Source organism: Eriocheir sinensis, chromosome 32 (genome assembly GCF_024679095.1).
Source record: "Eriocheir sinensis breed Jianghai 21 chromosome 32, ASM2467909v1, whole genome shotgun sequence".
NCBI classification, from domain to species: domain Eukaryota; kingdom Metazoa; phylum Arthropoda; class Malacostraca; order Decapoda; family Varunidae; genus Eriocheir; species Eriocheir sinensis.
Window position 1 is genome coordinate 12,660,542 of NC_066540.1, and position 21,258 is coordinate 12,681,799.

Below are 21,258 nucleotides of genomic sequence, written 5' to 3' on the forward strand. Positions count from 1 at the left end.
GCTGTGGCAGTAATAAGACTATCTCCTTATTGAAAGAAGAGAAAGTAAGGGTAAACGGCTTGCTGGCAGCGGGCCTGGTGGGTGGAGTAGCACCCTCCAGGACATCTCTCGCTCTGCCCAAACAACTGCTCAAGCTTGCCCCTACTGCTCCGGTAGCTGACAAAGTGGCAGCTCTGCTAGCACCACCTGCTCCCTGATGATGAATGAACCTCCTGCTAACTACGCTCCCAACAGTCCTTATGCTAAACTATCCGTAAATCATACTTTAGTAATATAACACTACAGCTGCAATGTTCAAGGTTGAAAGCTGACAAAATGAGAGTGTGATGTAGCAAAGTGGAGTCTGTAGGGTAAACTGAGTGAGGAATGATAAGGTGGTACAGTTACATATCACAAAAAGAGTGTGTCCAGGAGAAAGAAATAAAAAAAAGAGGAAGGGAAGCAGATGAGACATTATAAATGATGAAAACTGTCAATCTGCAACTAATAAATGGCAGAGTTAGAGCCATAGAGCTAATGGCTGATACGTTTAAAGAGGAGCAAACCTAATTAACCAGGGTTGCATCCTTTTTCAATCTAAAGGTAACTGGTTCTTGCGGTTTGTGATGGGCTGTGAGGCATCCTACGTTATCTGTAATAATAGTTGAAGTCTGGCAAAGAGGTTAACATCAGAATGCACAGTACCAATCATGGAAATTATGCTTACCTCACTGGATGATCTTTCCTTCAATGAATATGCAAGTTTTTTTGTGTTTTCTGTGGCTCACCCTGGACTCTGGATGTGGGAGTGGATGGATAAATGATAGTTATGCAAAGAAAGTTATCTGCTCTTTCCCACATTTCAAGGACGTTAATCTTAATCACACAATTTGCTATTTTATGTTGTTTATGTAACAAGAATTTTTTTTTGAAAATCCTGGAAGTTGCTGCTCAAAAACAGAAAATAGGGAAAGCTTCTTGTGTACAAATTTTATGACATCTATATAGTTTCTAAGTCAGGAGTTACTTACAATTAATTCTTCACAATTACATATTCTTATAGTAATCAAATATATTCAGAAGAATGAAACCAAAATGAAGTTTATGTATATGGTACAAACTTTAATGACCACAATGTTCATTCTGCTGACTGCAACTTTATCTACTAGATAGAACAGGAAAGCAACAGGTCTAGAAGGGACAATATTGATAAAAAACAAATATATGCTGCCAAAACTTAAGTTTTAGTCCTTACTATCTAATAAAGCAATTTTATTGCCTTCACCTATGGTTGGCAGTGTTGTGGTAAAAAGAACTTGTGTTTAAAATGACAATATTTTCCCTTTCTTATATTGATTTCCTACATCATCAAATAGAGCACTAATATAGTATAAAGTACATTCACACAATACATGCAAAAACCATTTCCTTTTTTAGCACGTTGATAAAAGCCATGAAAATAAGACATTTATGTACCACGAGTGCATCATGGAAGTATCCTTCATCCTTATTAACAGGACTCTTGAAGGAGAATGTCCCTAAAGAAAAATTCACAAGCTTATGGCATGTATGTTTTACTCTTACCCTCCAAAAACAACATTCAGAATTAACCAAAGACAATCTGTACTGAAGAGCCTTAATGCTGAAAAGAACTTCTTAATGCAACACTCATTTGAAAGAGACTGACTGTATGAAAATAATTTCCCTTTATAACACCACTCCTTAAGTTCTTAAAGCCATCAAAGTCATTTGCAGTTAGTATTTGACAAATACACTTTGTTACTTAGTAGTCAGATGCTTCTAGAACTTAAGAAAACTGTATATGTAAATAACATTCTTAGCTTGCTAAGTAATAGTAGGCTGAGGAAAAGGTGTTCAATTATACCTGCACTTGTGCGAATCGAGCCAACCAGCCACATCACTACCTTCACCTTGTGTGTTGCTTCTCCACGGGATATCAAAGGTATTTGTTAAGTTTGGATCCACACTGCAAAGACTTTTCCATTCACAACCTCAACAACACCTCTGGCTCCCTCCCTTCAAAAATCACTATAAATTGGATCCATCAAAACTAAAATTCAATAAAAAATAAAATAATCAATGCAGTCTTACTTTAAGACAGGCAGAACAAACTGCAATAGCACTTCTCTCCTTGTAAGACTGCAGAAATATTTAAATTAATTAGAATAACACTTTTACTTGCATGGACACTAAGCGAATAATATGTATACCATAAATATGAATGCCCTGTTAATATTATCTTAAACAGTACATGAACCTCTCCAATAAAACAATACAGGAACTAAATCATCCACGGGCTAATAGATGGGTAAGCCAGATGAAGCGGTGAGTGATGTGGCACAGTGTTGGTGGCCCCTGCTGTAGATCTGAGGTGAGGTGGCAACGCACATGAACACCTTCAGCTTAGGCTGGTAACTGAAGCTTCTTTCCTTGGAGAACTGAAAATTACAATCCTATGTACTTCAGCATGGCATCATTCAGTCTAATCAAGACTAAAAAACATATCCACGATTAACCCGGTAGCAGCGGGGATCATGTTTCTTAATGGTCCCTCCAAGCGAGAAAAATTAGAAAAAATCACCCCTCACACAAACCAATTCATAATATATATCAAAGCATTTGTGATCAGATTATGTATCATCTATTTTGGGGGGTTTATATCATGGCACAAATTTGGCCTGTCGCTGCTACACGGTAAAGCCACAAATTTGGTCCGTCGCTGGTACCGGGTTAAATACAGGACATTGGAAAAGGTGGAATCCTAATGTGAATGCCAGAGATGATTATGATCATGAGGCAATGCATGTAACAAATATTCAGTGTAGCTTACAATACATAGCTGATGCACTAAGAATTAACAGTGCATTACCTATTATCACAAGAAAAATATTCTCATTACATATGATTATTAACTAATATTATGTGTGTAGTTAAGAGGTATTTTTATGGATACCACTGACGAGTCACTCACCTTTGGTAACGTATAAATAAAAGAAGTCACAGTAGAGAACGGTCTGAACAATTCCAGCCACAATAGCGATCAGATCATAAAACCCTTCAGCATAGTATCTGTAAACCTGGGAAAAGTTTTCTTCTATAAAGTAAAATATCTTCAAATTCGTCAAATACAGTCATACCTCAGTTTACGAGTTTAATTCGTTCCAGAATTTTGCTTGCACACCAAAACACTTGTAAACCAAAACGAATTTCCCCATTGAAAGTAATGTAAATCACATTAATGCATCCCATATCTCAAAAAAATATTTATATAAAAATCATTTTCCATGTTATTTTATCCAGAATCAAAGTAATTTTACTAATTAACAATAATAAATAAAATAAAACACGAATCGATATGTTACGGTTGTTACAGAGACTCCCGCAACTGCTAATTTTACTCGAGGTGTAGGCTTCGCACCGGGATTTAGAAGCCACAGTTTCCCTATTCTCGAAGCACCGGAACTACATTCAACCACCAACGTGAAGCTAACACGACGTATCGTCCAAGTTGGAGAGTGAACGGAAGTCATAGTCACGTCCAGGAAGGCATACAAGCCGCTGAGGCTCGCACCTCGTTCCTGTTGTTAGCATAGTATCCGCTGTCGTGTTTTCTTCTTTGCAGCACCATCGCTTTTAATCATCTCTTTTGGGGACATTGTTAAAGCAAAAGAACGGACATTGTCGTGCTGAAAACACTAAGGTCGTGCACCAAAGCACAAATGCAAACGGACACGAGTGCACGGATATTTTATCTACGAGTTTACAACGCAGACTGAGACCAGGGTTGTCAACATGCCACCCTTTCCTTAAAATATGGAATGCCGTTTGTTCTGCATTTGGCTGTCTGAATGGTTAAGCAGATAAAATGCAGTATTTTAAAACTGCAGTGAGCGCATTTTTCGGTGAACTGCAAAACCAGTCCATAAAATCGTTAGTGTCCTGAAATACGTGTAAAATACGCATTATATACCCCGCCCCCCCCCCCCCCTTCCTTTTGCCTTAACCAGCAGTGGATGTCAGTCATGGCAGGCTATAGAAGTTTTAGGGTTGCCACCCATTCCTTAAGATATGGATTCGTTCTGTATTGGAGAATGGGATGTTGCATTCCTTATTCTTTTTAGCTCAAGGTGGCAACCCTAACTGAGACTAATCCCATTGTTCTCTTTCTTGAGCACTCTCGTATTGTGACGAACAAAGGGAACCCACACACACATCTTCAACTGGTACAAAAAACAGGCCAGTCCTCATCGAAAGACCAACTTGGTCAGCTAGGCTGGCGTCAGCCGATGGACCCTCCCCTTCACGAGACATGCCGTCATCCGGCAAGGGTCTGTGATCCCTAACATACGTGTTTGACCCCGATGGCATCCATATACCCTGTGTCCCTACCCGTGAGGTGGCGACAAATAAAAAAATATAAAAATTGTACAAACGGGATGCTCATATACCAAATCACCGCTCGTAAACCAAGGCATGTTTTGTGATTTTTTTTTTTTGCTCGCAAATCAAAACACTCGTTAACTAAGACACTCGTAAACCAAGGTTTGACTGTACTTCCTTAAGAACTATTTTCCAATTACCTGAAACACCAGGAGGATAAAGGAAACTGATATGAAATGGTGAAGTAAAAAAAATGAAGGATCCGACATATATGGATTACTTATCTTAAAAATGGATCTGAAAAATCATTAACAGTTCTTTTATATATTTATGAGGTGTGGAAAGCTATGAAAATTTGAGGTTGAGGTGGATGACATAGAGCTGATACATCTAAAAAGGATACAAAAGCCTGTGTTGAAATGGGTAACAACTTGACAAACTTAAAACAAGTTGGTGAAGTGAGACAAATATGTGATGCAACTACAAGAGATGCTGTGTATGTTCATCAGTTCAAACAACTGTTACAAAGAACTTTTATTTCCGGCAGTGGACATAACATCATGCATATTCTCCTGATCACACTCACTATCATTCCATGTCCAAAACCTCCCTGTCTCCTTATAGTTTCCAAAAAAGAGGGGCTGATTATGTACCATTGCAAAGCCAAGACAATCTTACACTCTATCTCACTAAGAAAAAGTACATCAGTATAGCAAAATTTATTATCAGTGCCTACTCTTCAATGCAACTTTATAAACTTACCCAGTTGAAGATGTAGAGAGCTCGGTAAGACCCCAGAGCAAACAGGTAGTGTGATGTTATGCTTTCTGCTTCGCCAGTTTTGGACACCATGAACAGCTGGGGCAAGATGGCAACAGACTCAAGATAGATGCTGAAGGTCCACAGAATCTGCAGATCAAGTAGGGCAAATTAGCAGGTATCCATTTAATGGAAGCTGATTGGATGAAAGCTTAATAAAAGAGAACAATTATGCTTGGTCAATGTACTCATCTCCTCTGTGCTGGAGAAAGACCAAACTCACTCCATGATGCACAGTTTAGCAGTTGAATTTCAGTAAACTACAAAGAAAGGTTTGTCTATGAGTATAATTCTGATGTTTCATGCAAACAAAGTGACATGAGGGTAATTTTCAGATGTATAATTGCCCCTCATAAGCAATGGTGGGCATTATTCTATTAATCTGCTAGCCACTATTAGCAAAGCAAACTCTTTCCTTAGTGCACCACCCCCATCCATTCAGGGTTAAAAAAGTCTTTGGCTTTCCAGTTCACAGGAGATTGCAAACTAAAGACCACATTTAGACTTTTCTTGTGCCACAATGGCATGCCACCAGGTCAAGTTTGGATCCCTAATAGATCTGACTTCTATCCATCAGTAACTCAAAATTAAAAAAGAAATCTACTCCATATTTTTTTGTCATGCTGACTAATCTGTAATTCTGACTTAATGCTGATATACAGGGTACTGCAAACAGTAATGCAATGCACACCAAACATGATAATGTTCACAAAATTAAGAAAGGTAATAAGGTAGTTTGGTTTTGCATTACCATACAGCTGACCCCTAACTTCATGGACTAAATGAAGGAGGAGGATTGTCTGAAAAACCCAGACATCCAAATTTTCTAAATGGCAAAAATATGAAAAATGGTTATAAGAAGCAATCTGTTTCCTGAACTGTCTGGGGTTACGGGAGATACTTAGGATGAATGTCATGGAGGGAAATTTGTTGAATGCATCGGGAAGCTTCTACAAGAGGAGTGAGGCATGTCTGAGATTGAAGGGAAAGTTGAGTACAGGCATGTCTCATTTTACATGAATTTAGACTACACGAATTTTGTTTAACATGATGTTAAAAAGCCAATATTTATCAATTTCACAATTTCTTTAGAATAGTGATGCAATCCAAATAAAAATTTATGGCATAAGTTTAGTTCTCAAGAGTGGCCTCCAGATTCCAGGGCTGCATTCAGTGGAACTGTTAGCCCCTCACAGTGCATCAGCAGAGTGCAGCAAAAATGACATCCCACACAACAGCTCCCTCACAATATTCCCTCGGCAGTTCTTATAGGTGACCCTCTACTGGAAACAGCTACCATAATGGAACAGAACATTCATAGAAGGTAAGAAGATGCAGAAGAGGTGACACTGGCCACACCATATAAGTACGTCTCCTTTCTTTACATACACTGCCCCCCCACCCACACAACATTTGGCTTATGGCACCAACTTGGCAAAACTTGTTACTGTTGCGTAATGCTGCACAGTGTTGTGTGGCTAACGAGTCCACTGAGTGCAGTTCAGTGGATCCGTTAGCTGCACAATGCATGATACCCTACAGGTGTGGGGGAGGGAGGGGGCAAACTGAACAGTGTAACAGTTGAGCACAACAAAAATGGCATCCCACACAACAGCTCCATCACAATATTCCTTCGGCATTTCTTACAGGCAACCGTCTTCTGGGAACAACAATCACAGTGGAACAAAACATTCATACAAGGTATTCCAGACACAGTTACTCTCAAAGAGCTCTGTAAATTTAAGAATAAACTGTATACACATTTAAGGATCTATCTTACAGAAGTAGCTTAACTGGGCTAGGAGGGTTATTTCATATGTTGTGAGGTTGCTTATGTCCAGTAAAACATTTTCATTAAACCTCTTGCCATGTATTCACTGTATGTAAATTTACCATACAATAGGCTTTCACCAGGAATGAACCACCCACTAAATTATGTTTTCCAGGAATTTTTTTAATGCACTATATAAATATATATATATATATATATATATATATATATATATATATATATATATATATATATATATATATATATATATATATATATATATATATGATCATTCATTTTCTCTCAAGTCCTGATGACCTTGCCTACCTCAAGGGGTGAGAAGTCATGATTGATGAGAACAGACAGGATGACCGTTGGGATGAGCAGGAACTCCAAACGGAAGGTATCATGGTTGTGGTCATAGGTGGCCTTGAAGCGTACGTAGATCAGGTACAGTGTTGCAAACGAGGCAGCAAGGAAGATTACCTAAAAAGGAAAAACCCTTGTTGAAAACAGAAATACTTGAGCAAGGAAGATCACCTGGAATAGAAAAAGACAATCTTGAGCAGAAATTCATACTCTTAACCTCGGACCCTGCTATCATTTCTGAATGGGGCAGAAGGAACTAAGTGTCCTTCAATGCCTCAAAAACTCAGTTTCTTCACCTGTCAACTCAACACAATCTTCCAAACACCTATCCTCTGTTCTTTGACAACACTAAGCTGTCACCTTCTTCTAAATCAACATTCTCAATCTGTTCTTAACTGAAAATCTTAACTGCAAACTTCATGTGAGGTGTCTAGTGCTCAAGGGGCGAACAAGCCAATTAGTTTTGAGTTACAGGCCTTCAAAGTCAATCAGTGTTGGTGTGAAATTGTGTTTATTATAAAAAAAAAAAAAAGTATTTTTTTTTTATATTAATGCATGTTTTTTATTTGATTTAATCCAAACTTGGAAAATCAAAAGAACATGATGTAACAAACTGCCAGTTTAAATTTCAAAACAAAATTTCCATATTCAAGTGTTTTATGAGTGTTTTACTAGTGCTCTTCGCCCTTAGAGCCCTGATACAGCCGACTTCATACACACTGCAGACAGGCAAAAACACGCTACTCTCACCACTCTTCTACTGGGCCATAGAGACCGATTTCCCATTTTCACATTCACAGAGGGTTGCACAGTGCTTCCATCTAGTGGAAACCGGCGAAAAATCAAAATCAGCCATGTTGGCGTGTTCGCCCCTCAAGATCTAGACCCCTCATATTTCCTCTTACTAAATCAGCTTCCTGGAGATTGGGCATTCTGTATCATCTCTGCCAGTTCTTTCCCCTAACAGATGCTGTCCATATACAGGGAGGTTGTTAATGAAGAGCACATGCCGATCAAACTTACAAGGGAAAAGACAGAAAGGAAGGCAGTGGAGCAAGTAATTGAAGCAATTCAGGAAGAAGGTCATGAGCTGGTAGGGGAGATCGAAGAAGTATTCAGGCTTGGAAAGTATGAAGAAGGAGCCCAACGACCAGTAAAAATTAGATTTAGGTCTCAAGCTGCTGCAGAAGAAGTGGTGGGAAAATCATGGAAGTTAGCAAGAACAGAGACCTACAAAAAAGTCTGGGTAAGAAAGGACAGAAGTGTGGAGGAAAAGAACATGATAAGAGACTTGAAGAATCAAGCCAATGAAAAGAATGAAGCAAGGTCAGAAGAGGAGAAAAAGAAGTTTGGAAAGAAATGGGCGATCTTTCTACAGATTTACAATGAAGGAGTGGAAAAGTGGGTACCAAGGATGAAAGAAGGCCAGAAATCAAGAGAAGAGTGGTATAATAGAAAGTGTGTAGATGCCAAGCAGGAGAAGGAGAATGCATGGAACAAATGGAGAAAATATAGGAGGACGGATCTATGGAATGAGTACAAAAGGAAGAGGAATGCTTATGTCAAAGTAAGAAGAGAAGAAAAAAGGAATTTTGGGAAAAATATTGTAGATAAGTGCAAAGACCAGCCAAAACTGTTTTATAAGTTCATAAATGGAAAGTTGAAAAATAGAGATGAGATTCAGAAAGTTAAAGTTAATGGTGAAACTTTTGATAGTATAAGTGAAATAGTAGAAGTGATGAATAATTGTTTCCAAACAGTGTTCACAAGGGATAGTGAGTTTGAAGGTGTAGATGCAGTGGCAGGGAATAGAGTGGGTCTGGAGAGAATACAAACATCAGCAGATAAAGTTAGAAAATTATTGGAAGAATTGGATGCGAGGAAATCAGCAGGACCGGATGGTATATCAAATTGGGTGCTAAAAGAGTGTAACCAGCAAATAGCTGATAAGTTGAGCAACTTGATTAATGTCTCACTAGCACAAGGGAAGGTACCAAGAGACTGGAAGAGGGCTAACATCATCCCAATATATAAAGGAGGAAGTAAGGAAGACCCGTTGAACTATAGGCCAGTGTCATTAACAAGTGTAGTAGCAAAGATGTGTGAGAAAATTATAAAAAACAGATGGGTGGAGTATTTAGAAGAAGACAGTATATTAACAAATTGCCAATTTGGATTCAGAGGATGAGTCTTGTGTAACTAATCTGATCAGCTTCTATTCAAGAGTAATTGATATAATACAGGAAAGGGACGGTTGGGCAGATTGTGTGTATCTGGACTTAAAGAAGGCGTTTGATAAAGTACCACACAAGCAATTAATATGGAAACTTAATCATGTTGGAGGCTTGGGTGGTTCAATATTGGATTGGATTATGGTGCTTTTGACGAAGAGAGAAATGAGAACAGTAATTAAGAATAATTAATCAAGCTGGATGGAAGTGACTAGTGGAGTCCCTCAAGGATCGGTGTTGGCTCTGATTATGTTTGTAATATATATTAATGACATGACAGAAGGGGTGACAAGCTAAATGAATATGTTTGCTGATGATGCTAAAATAATGAGGAGGGTGGCTAATGAAGAAGACTGTGTAGCCCTGAGCCAAGATCTCGATAGAATAAGCAAATGGTCACGCAAATGGGAAATGACATTCAATATAGAGAAGTGTAGTGTGATGGAGTTTGGTAAGAGCAGTAGACGAATATCTGGGAACTACTCTCTGAGTAATGAAAGAATCATGAAAAAAAATGAAGAAAAAGATCTGGGAGTGATCATAACAGACAAGTTATCCTTTGGAAAACATAGACCAGACAACTGGGGAAACATACAATCTTCTTAGAAACATAAAAGCAGCATTTAAATATTTAGATGAAGAAATGGTGAAGAAACTAATAACATCAATGATACGTCCGAGACTGGCATATGCAGCATTAGTGTGGTCACCTAGATTGAAGAAAGAAATTAGAAAGTTGGAAAGAATACAAAGAGCAGCGACTAAACTACTGGAAACTGAGAGAACATACTTATGAAGAAAGACTGGAGAAATTGGGACTAACAACATTGGAGAGAAGAAGAGAAACAGGGGACCTAAATGCATTGTACAGGATACAAGAGGGATTGGAGAAATTGGACAGGGAAGACCTAGTGGTACGTGACAGAAGTGTGACAAGAGGCAATGGTAAGAAACTGAAGAACAGCGACTGTAGGAGAGGCATCAAGAAATACAGTTTTCCATACAGAAGCATAACAACATGGAACGGACTTGACGAGGAGACTGTGTGTGCAAAAACAATTCATGAATTTAAAGCCAAACTGGATAATAAGCATTATGGAGACGGGACAGCATGAGCCTAGTACGGCTCTTTTCCTGTATTTCACAACTAGGTAAATACAACTAGGTAAATACACATACCTTCATTGTAGAGTTGTAGAGTGATATGAAGTTGGTGAAGAGGTCCAGATAGCGAGCAGTATACGTGATTGCAAACATGACTTGAGATTTTCCGGATATACCTGCAAAATGAACGGAAATGAGACCATGAAAGTGTATTTAAAATATTTATTAGCCTATTCAAAATGAGGTTTCCTGCTGCAGATTATTATTCATGAATGTCTCTCAAAAATACATTCTGTACCACAAAACAATGTCATAATATATTAGTAATAATATTAGAACACCTGTTTCTACCATCTACAGGCCAATAAATTAGGCTACAAATAATCTATACTAAATACCAAGCATACAATAACACACAACTCAGAGGTTACAAATAAACTATGAAAAGGAGTTATTTCTCGCTAAACACAAACAAGTGAGTATTGCTGTTCTTTTCCCTAAAATGTGCAACAGCAAGTACCTCTTTATTCAGACTCTTGGGGTACTGATGCTTTTTCTTAAGGGAAGAAAACCACACTAAGAAGGATATTTTGAAGTAATGGGTGTCGAGGACAAATTGTAGATAACAAAGAATACATATAAATATAAATTGTGGGTCTTAAAATATGCAAAATATGATGACATGATGTTTTGCATTACAAAATTTGCCTAATGCAGATTTGTAATTCTATAAGAAAATCTCAAGAACCTTAAAACCTAAAATCAATAGAAAATAAATATATTTTGATAGAACATAACTATAGTTTTGAGGGGTTAAGAAATTATTTATATGGTTGCAAACAATGCTTTTGTGGATAACAAAAGTATTAGTTGAATTTCTGAAATGGTTTGTAATAAATCTTAAATTTCAATGATAGCCTGCCTCCTTTTCTCTTGCATGAATGTTTTACTTGGGCTGTAGTAGTAGATGCCAATGCCCCAAAGGTTTGAAAAGGTTTATACCAAATCAGCCTGTCAGTTCATCTTGTCTGATATAATGAATCAAAGCACAGACAGGTGGAAGTATTGTGTAGTTATCATGAGTGCATCCAAAGGTGATTAAAGAACAGCATTAATGGATCTGTTCTGAGTGTGTTGTGCCTGACGATGGACCCTTCAAAACTGTCGTGCCAATAAACAAGGCGTTTTGCTACTAAGAGCTTCTTCAGATCTTGGTTATTTTTTAACATCATTTGTAGACACATCATGTATATGATACACTGGTAAAACAGGGATAAAAAGATGACTGAATAATATTCCAAGCTATGTACTAGCTATGACCATATAAGGAAAATGTATGGTTTAGCTATGCCACCTCTAAATACCATTTAGCATTTATATTATGGTTAAAGGGGGAAATATGTGCCCTTTATCCATAACATGAAGACACACATGGTTAGAAACTAACCTAAACCAACCTAACCTTTCTAAACCAAACTGCAACACCCCGGATCACAGCTGCTGCCCTGACTATCTCCTACGCATCGGCAACACTGGTATAGTTACCTATGTTAGGTTAGTTTCCAACCATGTGCACCTTCATATACTGGCAATACTTAAAGGGCATGCATTTTCACACTTTAACCATAACATGAAGGGGTATATGGAATTTCCAGGTGGTGAAGCTAACTTACACATGGAAAAATTGAATTTAATGTAGCCATCTTGCATGAAGTTAATATTGACATAATGTGTTGTATTTTGGTCTCTGAATGCAGTGCAGTAACTTTGAGTAAATGATTCCAGAAAATTAAAGAAACTTCAATATAATGATGCAAATAATTTATGAATTTGATTACAGCCAAGCACATAAAATTTTGGCAACAGGCAACAGGTCAGGTTAGGTTAGATTTAGTTGTTCGGTCAGGTTAGGTCAGATCGTTAGGTTAGAATAAGTTTGGTTAGAATTGTTAAGTCTAAACAATGATAAAAACGTAATCCACTTCACGCTGTGCTGTTGTTGTCGCTGGCAGTCAGTGATTGAGGCGGCTGTTCAAATCCAGCAGAGCAGGTGATCCCAGCATTCCTCCTACACATCTACCCCATATATCTCTGCTAGGGTTACACAAGTGCTACCTCACTCACCGAGAAACTGCTGTGAGCTGAGATTGAATGGGATGGAACACGCAACCTCTTGGTCACAATGCAAGCACCCAACCCACCAAGCTACTCAGGTCTTTAAAGGAAAATTAGAGAAGTAAAGCAGGTAGTAGGGTATTATTAAGTTAAGACTGGTTTTATTAACACGCCCATATTTCATCTACTTAATGAAATACTTTTCTAAAGCCATAAATGTCTTTTACTAACCTGCAAACCTTGGAAAATGGCTACTTTTATGGAAATGTTGTAATGGGTTTTTAGCAGAAAATAATAAAAAAAAATTAAATTCATCATCTGTTCAGACCACCATAGCTGGCAATTGAATCACTCCATCTGGCTGTCTTGATGACAATGCACACCACCCATGGCAAATTATGCATATAAATACACATTACCCAATAAATTCAATGTCTTGCTTTTCACATGACCGTCTTCACCCATTGACGTTTAAGCATTTAAAAATCTGCACATCCCAGGCAATCCCACTCCCAGTTTAAAAATGGCACACAAGAGCAGTGAGACCAAGTTCTTCCCTCTGATGCAGAACTTCCTTAAAATCAGGATGAAAGAGCTCAAGAGGGATTTATGTGACAAATATCTTCCCTCGGCACTTATCTACCCTACCTGTGGGTCAAAATGCCTATTTAGGCCCAGTAATAAGACTCTTCCTGCAGAAGCAGGCATAACCATGACAGGTGGAGCATGGTACGTAAGATTTATAGTTGTGTGCTTTAGGACAATATTGGAAGTGAGGCACTGATAAAGTTGTTATGTTCCCAGTGGGACAAAATGTGGAAACAAAGAAGAATTGAGGGGACAAAAAACCCACGTATGGAGGTTACAAATATATTCATTTGTTTTCAATGACCCAACAGGGTATGGAAGGGAGCAAGGCCACCCCCCTCAAGATCAAATTTAATAAAGTTGGCTTAGATTTAATGAGGTGAAAAAATTCCTTAAGTACACCTGCTGACTGCCAGTGACAACAACCAACAGCACAGAGCGAAGTGGATCACATATTTATTGTAAACAATTAAATCTAACCTCATTTGTGCCATGCTTCTAAAATGCTATATAAATAGAAATAAATCCCTCAATATGTTCCCCCCAAACCATAGTATTAAAGATGAATCTCATGAAACAGTAATTTGAAAAGGCAAAGTGATATAGTACAGTAGAACCTCGTTTACCCGGCATTCAAAACAACAGCACGGATATGATCTGATTTTGATCTTTACATCACACAGTCACAGGTGGCTTGAGATTTCTCTCAAGGCAGGCCTTTGAATCGGCAGCTCCTGTGAAAACAAAATATACAGAAAGACGTGTTCTACTCGGGGTAAGATATCATTACCTACATCTTGCACGCCACACACTACCCATGAACTCTTTCAATAGAAGGGGGGTAGTGGGGGGCGAATTCCCCCCATTATGTGGCTCGAGAAGGGCGAAACCCCTCCATTAAGGGTGTTCAGTAGGGCAGGGGTTAAGGGGGTTACGTTAGGTTTGGTTAGTTTAAATTTATTCAGCACGCGATGTGGGGCAGAGGAAATACGGTGTAACTATGCAGCGCAGTACGGGATAGAGCACCAGTGGTGGTGATCCACTACGCAGGCTGGTGTTGCGAGAAATACCTCCTCGTAGAAATAAGTCGCTCTGCTGTCCACCATGCATGTGCACTGGGGGAATACACAGCAGTAAAAACATTAATTTGCCTGGCTTTGTTCTAGTTTGTCCACTTGTGATGCTTGTAAGCAGTGAGTGAAATGTAGAAACAGTAAGCAAGTTGAACCTCTCTCTACGAGCTATTTTGCAGCTGCGAGTTGATTCCTACAACACCAGTGGTAACAGGTGGCAGTGAGCGGTGGCAGGTTCAAAACAGGCATTAAAAAGTCAATAATTTAGTGATTTCCCAAAAAAATAATATCACCATAATAAACAGAACCTAATTTTGTTTAGAAATAAGCAGTCAGCATCTTGAAATTAGTAGGCTACCCTCGTAGGTTACCCTCTCATTAATAATCCTTGGAGTTTTGGTAATTCTAGAGGATTTAAGTCTCAAAACAACGACAAAACGGGTTATTTGGCACGAGCTTCCACCCATTCATGCCAGATAAATGTAGTTCTACTGTACTATGTTATATGTGCACAATGTACTTCATTAAGTACCAAGGTGTCCCTCGCTGTGAGAGGAGCATACATTTGATTACTTTGGTTATCTTTGATAAATTAACTGTTAATGACAAAAAGTGTGATAAACACAGCTAGACTTCACGCTGACTCGTTGTTGTCACTGGTGGTTGGTGGTTGAGGCGTCTCCTCAAGTTCAGCGGCATCGATATTAACGTCATAACAGGGACAAAATTATTATTGTCTGATAGTTAGGCCTATGTGATTTACCGGTACATTAATATGATGTGTTTTCTCTGAAATAGGCATCATTTCTTGGTGTGTGGGGGAGGGGTATGGAAAACTAGTAATTTCCAGAGGAAAAAAATGTCGGATTCATCCAAAACACACCAAAAACGGTAAATTTTCAGATTAGGACCCAACTCACACTGGTGGACAAGACTATTTTTTTCTGGTAGTTTTTGGTGTGCTAAGAAATACTATGCTAACTGTTTCTGTCGCAAATCATTAAATCACACACACACAAAAAAATCAAAGCGTGTTGAACACCCGCCGCCGCAGCCACAAAATAGCTCGCAGTGAGGCTCACCTTGGACACCCGTAGGAAATCGAGGGTTTTGGGTGGGGGAGCGTATTTAAACTACTCCAACCAAACTTTACAAAACCTCCTAACCAGGGGGGGCTGCCCCCACCAATGTATATGCAACTTATTTCTGCGAAGAGGTATTTCTTGCAATATTGGCTGGACCCCCGCCGCCGCCAGAGGAAGCTACGCTTTTGTGAATATTATCCTCATTATTATTTGATATATTATGTATATATTATTATATATTATCATGACGTGGTGTGAGGATTTCTCTAATTGAAGCATCTGGCAACCCTGCAGTCCCTCCTACCACCACCACCATGGTGGGCGCAACTGACGTAAATATTTACAACAAATTTTTTATATCACAAGAACGAGTGATTTGCGACGGCAAAGTGCTGTATGGACACTAAACCATTCAAAGAGCACCAAGGCATTCGTGGCTGTGAGTTGGGTCTTAATCAGAAATAATACCCCAAAAACTAACATAAAAAATTGATTCATTCAAAAACAGAGGGCATTAATAAAACCAATCTTTACCAATTACTCTTGTTGGGGTAATGATTGAGGCAGTGATTCAATACAATTACGCCAGCTGTGCTATGGGGTACACATCCACACAGGTCATGCATGGGGTGGATGTACTGCCCTGGGGTGCAATAATTCCACAGCAAGCCCCCGATGCTGCCCACCCTGCCCTGCCCCACGGCCACATGTCACAACGCAGCCCCAAGCATGTGTAGCCGCCAGCAGGAGCCCCGTAGCCCCCCCAGCCCTGCCCCCTGCCCGCCATAGTGCCCCGCCGCGGCCTGCCCCTTCCCCGGGCGTCATGTGTCAAAGCCCTGCCAGGCCGGGGTCAGGTGTGCCGCCTCGCCTGGTAAACACACCGGGCGGCACACACCCAAGGCACGCCGCCCCCACCACCGCCATACCTGCACATGACCGGCTCGTCCATATCTTGAGGAGCAGGATGATGATGGCCAGCAGGTGGGAAATGTCCCCGGCAAGCCTGAAAATGTTCATGTTGGCGCCGCGCTGAGAGGTGGCCGCCGCCTGGCTGAGTGTGACGTGGCTGGCTGGCGGGGCGGGGGGGGGCAGGGGGGGGGGGGCGCTACACACACGTCTCCTGAACGGTTTTGGCGAGTGTTTCCTGCAGGGCCTGGAGGAGGTCCACACGGGCACTAATTAATCACAGAATACGCATAGAGGTGACCAACAACCCGTAGATAATTAACGAAACAAAGAAAATTTATTTCCCTCATCTTTACCTATACCTGCTCTGTTCATTGAGCCTGCATTGGACCCGGTGAGGCGCTGGTGTGTGAAACATATATATAAAATTACTATTGACCCCATGGTATTCACTGAGGTATATAGCACTATATATAGCAGATATAGCTATCCAAAACACTCAAATTGACTTAATCAAAAAAAATATATAAAGCACTAGTTGGATGCCATGATTTTTCTGTAGGTAAATACATGACACAATAATTCCAAAACTCATGATAATCACAATCAAGTATAATGATTTACTGTGTATGGCAATGATACGTAGCAACTAAATGACGTTGTCAGATGTGCGATTTCTCTAAATGCGATATTAAAAATAACCACGATAAAGTTGATTTACTCGCTCGACACGTATAAAAGCACTTCCATTATCAAGATATTAATAATGTAATTTACTAAACATTGTTATTTGTGTGGATGCAATAAACTTTTGTTAGAAACCGATAAGCTCAGTGCGCCGAGTACAACAACCTGGCGAGGCTGGCGGTGGTTCGTGACGTCAGACTTTCGCCAGCTGTGCGCGAGTACGATACCGCTTCAAGTTGACACTGGGGAAAGGATTTAGAATATGGCGATCACGCGGCGTCTCGGTCTTGACGCCACTCTGCCGCCGTGTTTGATGTCTCATGCTATGCTATTATATGCAGTGTTGGTCCTGTTACCTCGGTACTTATTACGGTCAATGCATAGGGCCTCTGATCACTGGGAGGGGGGGAGCCGTACGTAGGATGTGTATATAAAAAAAAGAAAATTGGGCATGGCGAGATGGTTTCACTCCAGCTATCATTATTTTATATTCATAACGAGAATATCATACAGTGCAAGTTATTTCCATTGCTTGGGACGGATATAAACACAGGCGAAAATGTGACCCAGGAGGCGGGGAGGAGGGCCAGAAGAGAGCACCCTATATAGGACTCAAAAAGCCTAGAATCGGCGCTGCTTATTTCTTTTATTGCTTCTTTCTCTTTGGGGTGTTTTCTTTTTACTTCCATTTGATAACTCAATCATTTTAGTTCATTAGAGTGTTTCGAGGCCACATTGCTATGTAAATGAATAATGACGATAAGCCCAGTACCCCCAGCGACGACAGGGGGGGGGTCGAGAGGACGGAGCCTCGATCTTGACGCAGCTTCCTCCCCGTCACGCGTGGTCTCTGTTGACACCTGTGAAAACCCTGCCGTCCACGACATTCCTTCTTAGCACCAGTACATTAGAGGGACTGAAGGATCTTTTTCGTTTATGATCTGTTTATTGTGTTTATAGGCCCTCATAACTAGATGTTAAATAATCAACATATTTTTATTGATAGATGTATATATAGCGGCGATACATATGTAGCACCCTTGCATGCATATAAAACAACAATATCTAGAAGGAGACAACAGTTATATAAAGACACTACAGCTATCCAGTCGAGCATGAAGAAAACTTTCACAACTTACTAACATCATCACGCAAGTCATTACCTATTCAACAGTGACTACACAGCCTCTTGAAGCTAGCGCCTGTAAGCATGATGCAGTGGTTGCTATTATTCATACCGATGTAATAAGCATTCACTTGGGGTTGTCGCTGCAATACTCTCCTCAGTGTAATTCTTTTGATTTTACAGCAAAGGCGGCAACTCTGGGGCGAAACAGATCAGAGAAAGGAAAAAAAACGCAGACCACCACTGCTCCTGAAAACTTAGGACAGCAGGATATTCCAAAAGAGAGGATCATAGCCTATTCGATTACAGAGTATCCTGACACTCATCCTTAGAAAGCCTTAAAGTTATAGCATAAAAGGAAGACAGGCGAGAAGAAAGGCAGTTCCAGATTTTACCAGTGAATGACAAGAGAGAATGAAGATAGAAAGGCAAGCAGTATCGTGGCGGAATTAAAGAGGTTGAAGACAATCAGCAGGAGGAGGGAAGCAGATGAAGCCAATGCCTTGACTCCACTGTCCAAAAAATCTACCAAGGTGGAGTCCCCTTGCTGTACACGGGCGGAGGAGGGCAGTTGTAATCATATACTTAGCATCTGAGATGAAACAAATAAAATTAATGGAGACTCTAGTATAGAGAACAAATTAAGACGACACAAAATGCCTAACCTCGAGGAAGCTAATTTAATTAGCAGTAGATGTGGCATTTAACTTTGTGTTGTGCCTATATACTCATACTCTCATTGCGTAGGGCCTCTGATCAGTGGGGGGCCTTGGGATATGTATTAAAAAAATCGAGCATGTCGAGATGGTGTTTTTAATATTCCTCTGTGAAAAAGTTTTGTAAACAATAAAATCAAACAAATTCATAAAGATAATGAGATTATACATTGCAGGTTATTTACTTTACATTGCTTAGGCCAGGGGTATAACTTGAGGGGTGAACACATACGACAAAAAATGTGAAGAAAGAGGTGGGGGAGGGGGGGGGGGGCTCAAAGGAACCGGCACTGTCAAAAGCGTTCGAAATATCTGAAATAACAGTAAAAGTTTCAACGAAACGATTAATATATGATAACCAATAATTATTTTGGAGGGCAAGCATAAAGCTCTTAGCTGAATCTGCACTAGGGATCACAAAGGCTGAAAGTTGTTAAATGCTTTAGAAATGTCCTGTTCAGAAGACATTTTTTTTTACTGAGGCCAGAAGACTCAAGAGCAGCATTTCCCAACCTGGGGGAAATTTAACGTGAGGGAAACATAAATTACTAGCAATTAGTAGACTGAAAAAAAATCTGGTTGAATGCGGAATTGACTTTTCTTCAAGTATATGAAGGCAAAAAATCAACATTTATGCTACGAAAGATAGAGTTGAGGAATACGTAAAAGAGAGGGTCAAAGAGGGGACCGAGAAATGTATGTTTGGAGAGGGAAAACAGGAGACTCTTCTGTCCTGGCCACCCCTTGGAGGGAGGTCCCGGCGGAAACGGGGCGTCAGGGCTAGTGATTGACTGATTCGTGTTATTAAGCAAGTAAATTTTGTGTTTGGCTTCTGTTTGTTTATTATGTTATTTGTGTTATTAAGAAGGAAAATATCGTGCTTTAGCTATTTTTTTCCTTGTCCACACGAAGGGGGTAATGCGGCTGGTTGAACTGGTTGAAGGGGGAAACGAATGGAAAAAGGTTGGGAAACACTGCTCTACAGGAATTAGAGTTAGCAAGATTTTTTACATTTACATTGATGAAAGAGCTTTTGGTGAGCCAATGAATGTATTTTAACTTATTCCGGGCGGATACAGAAAAAAAGTGTAGTTATCAGAAGTGCATGTGAAGGCTCAGGATTGCCAGATGAATCGCTCAGCGGGCAGGTTAGATAATTGAAATAGCTTTCCAGGTGTGTCAAGGTATCAGGAGGGGCCCACCAGACAAGCCAAAACACCGGTTGTGGCTCAGCAAACGTTTCTTGGCATCATAAAGTGTCCGAGGGCTTGTCAGTCGTGGCAGCGGCTCCTTAGGCGGGCCGGATCATCATGGTGGTGTGCCGCAGCGAGTAGTGGTAGCCCCGCCACGGCCTCCAGCCGATGCCGTCGGCGTAGGAGGTGTGGTTGCCTACATACTGGTAGCCGTTCAGGTTCGATAAATGGCAAGCGTTGTACCACCAGGCGCCACGAAACCTGGAAAACGTGATCATTTTCCCATTACATATATTCATTACCGATTTTCACAGAGGCTGAGAGGCATTTAAAAAAAAAAAATCTATGCAAGAGAGAAAAGACGAAAAAAAAAGTCGCGGTAAGGATTCGGTTTAGGTCCGTGCCAGTATCTCATAATCTACTTTATGAAACATCAGTATCTCTTCATATATCTTTTATACAAACCTTCAACAGTCATGAAAACGCTTTGAAAATCCAATTGAAGGACTTTTTTTTTACACCTGAAAATAGGGGATAATGTTTACGAAAGCGCGTCGCCTCCTCTGGCGGCGGCCGCGGCGACGCTGCAGCCGCCGCAATCGTAAAATAGCTCGCAGAGGGTTTAGGGTCGGGGAGCATATTTAAACTACTCCAACCGAACTTTAAGACCTACTAACAGGTGCGCCCCTGGAACCCCCACAGGTATATGTGACTTATTTCAGCGAGGAGGTATTTCTCGCAACACCGGCCGCAACGCGGCCGTCGCCAGAGGAAGCGACGCGCTTTCGTAAACATTATCCCCTATTTTCAGGAGTAAAAAAAAAGTCCTTCAATTGGATTTTCAAAGCGTTTCCATGACTGTTGAAGGTTTGTAGAAAAGATATATGAAGAGATACTGATGTTTCATAAAGTACATTATTAGATACTGGCACGGACCTAAAACGAATCTTAACGAAAGTCGCTTAAATATACACTTATATCTTTGCTCGTTTCTCCATATAGGTCGTATTGATCTGGTCTCGTAAATATATCTAATACAGCCATTGCCGCCCGTGCAGCCAAGCCCTACAGTTGTTGCTGATTTGGTTCCTCAAA

At 40.1% G+C, this 21,258-nt stretch overlaps 1 protein-coding gene across 1 annotated transcript; it reads right to left on the minus strand.

Annotated features, from left to right (window-relative positions):
* Nucleotides 1-1,075: 1,075 nt before the first annotated feature.
* LOC127006154 (ER lumen protein-retaining receptor 1-like) lies at nucleotides 1,076-16,626 on the minus strand. Its single transcript, XM_050875689.1, has 6 exons — nucleotides 16,462-16,626; nucleotides 10,750-10,850; nucleotides 7,298-7,456; nucleotides 5,143-5,289; nucleotides 2,972-3,077; nucleotides 1,076-2,438 (listed from the first exon to the last, which is right to left on the minus strand). The coding sequence occupies exons 1-6, from the start codon at nucleotides 16,550-16,552 to the stop codon at nucleotides 2,404-2,406; spliced, it is 639 nt and encodes a 212-aa protein (XP_050731646.1). The 5' UTR covers nucleotides 16,553-16,626; the 3' UTR covers nucleotides 1,076-2,403.
* Between the last annotated feature and the right edge of the window lie 4,632 nt (nucleotides 16,627-21,258).

Excerpts from the sequence above, each read along its gene's own strand:
- LOC127006154 (XM_050875689.1), bottom strand. The coding sequence starts at position 16,552 with ATGAACATTTTCAGGCTTGCCGGGGACATTTCCCACCTGCTGGCCATC. Across the intron at positions 3,078-5,142 it reads CTCTCTACATCTTCAACTGG|GTTTACAGATACTATGCTGA; the intron begins GTAAGTTTATAA and ends AACTTTTCCCAG. Across the intron at positions 2,439-2,971 it reads TTATTTATACGTTACCAAAG|TTCTCCAAGGAAAGAAGCTT; the intron begins GTGAGTGACTCG and ends TGTAATTTTCAG.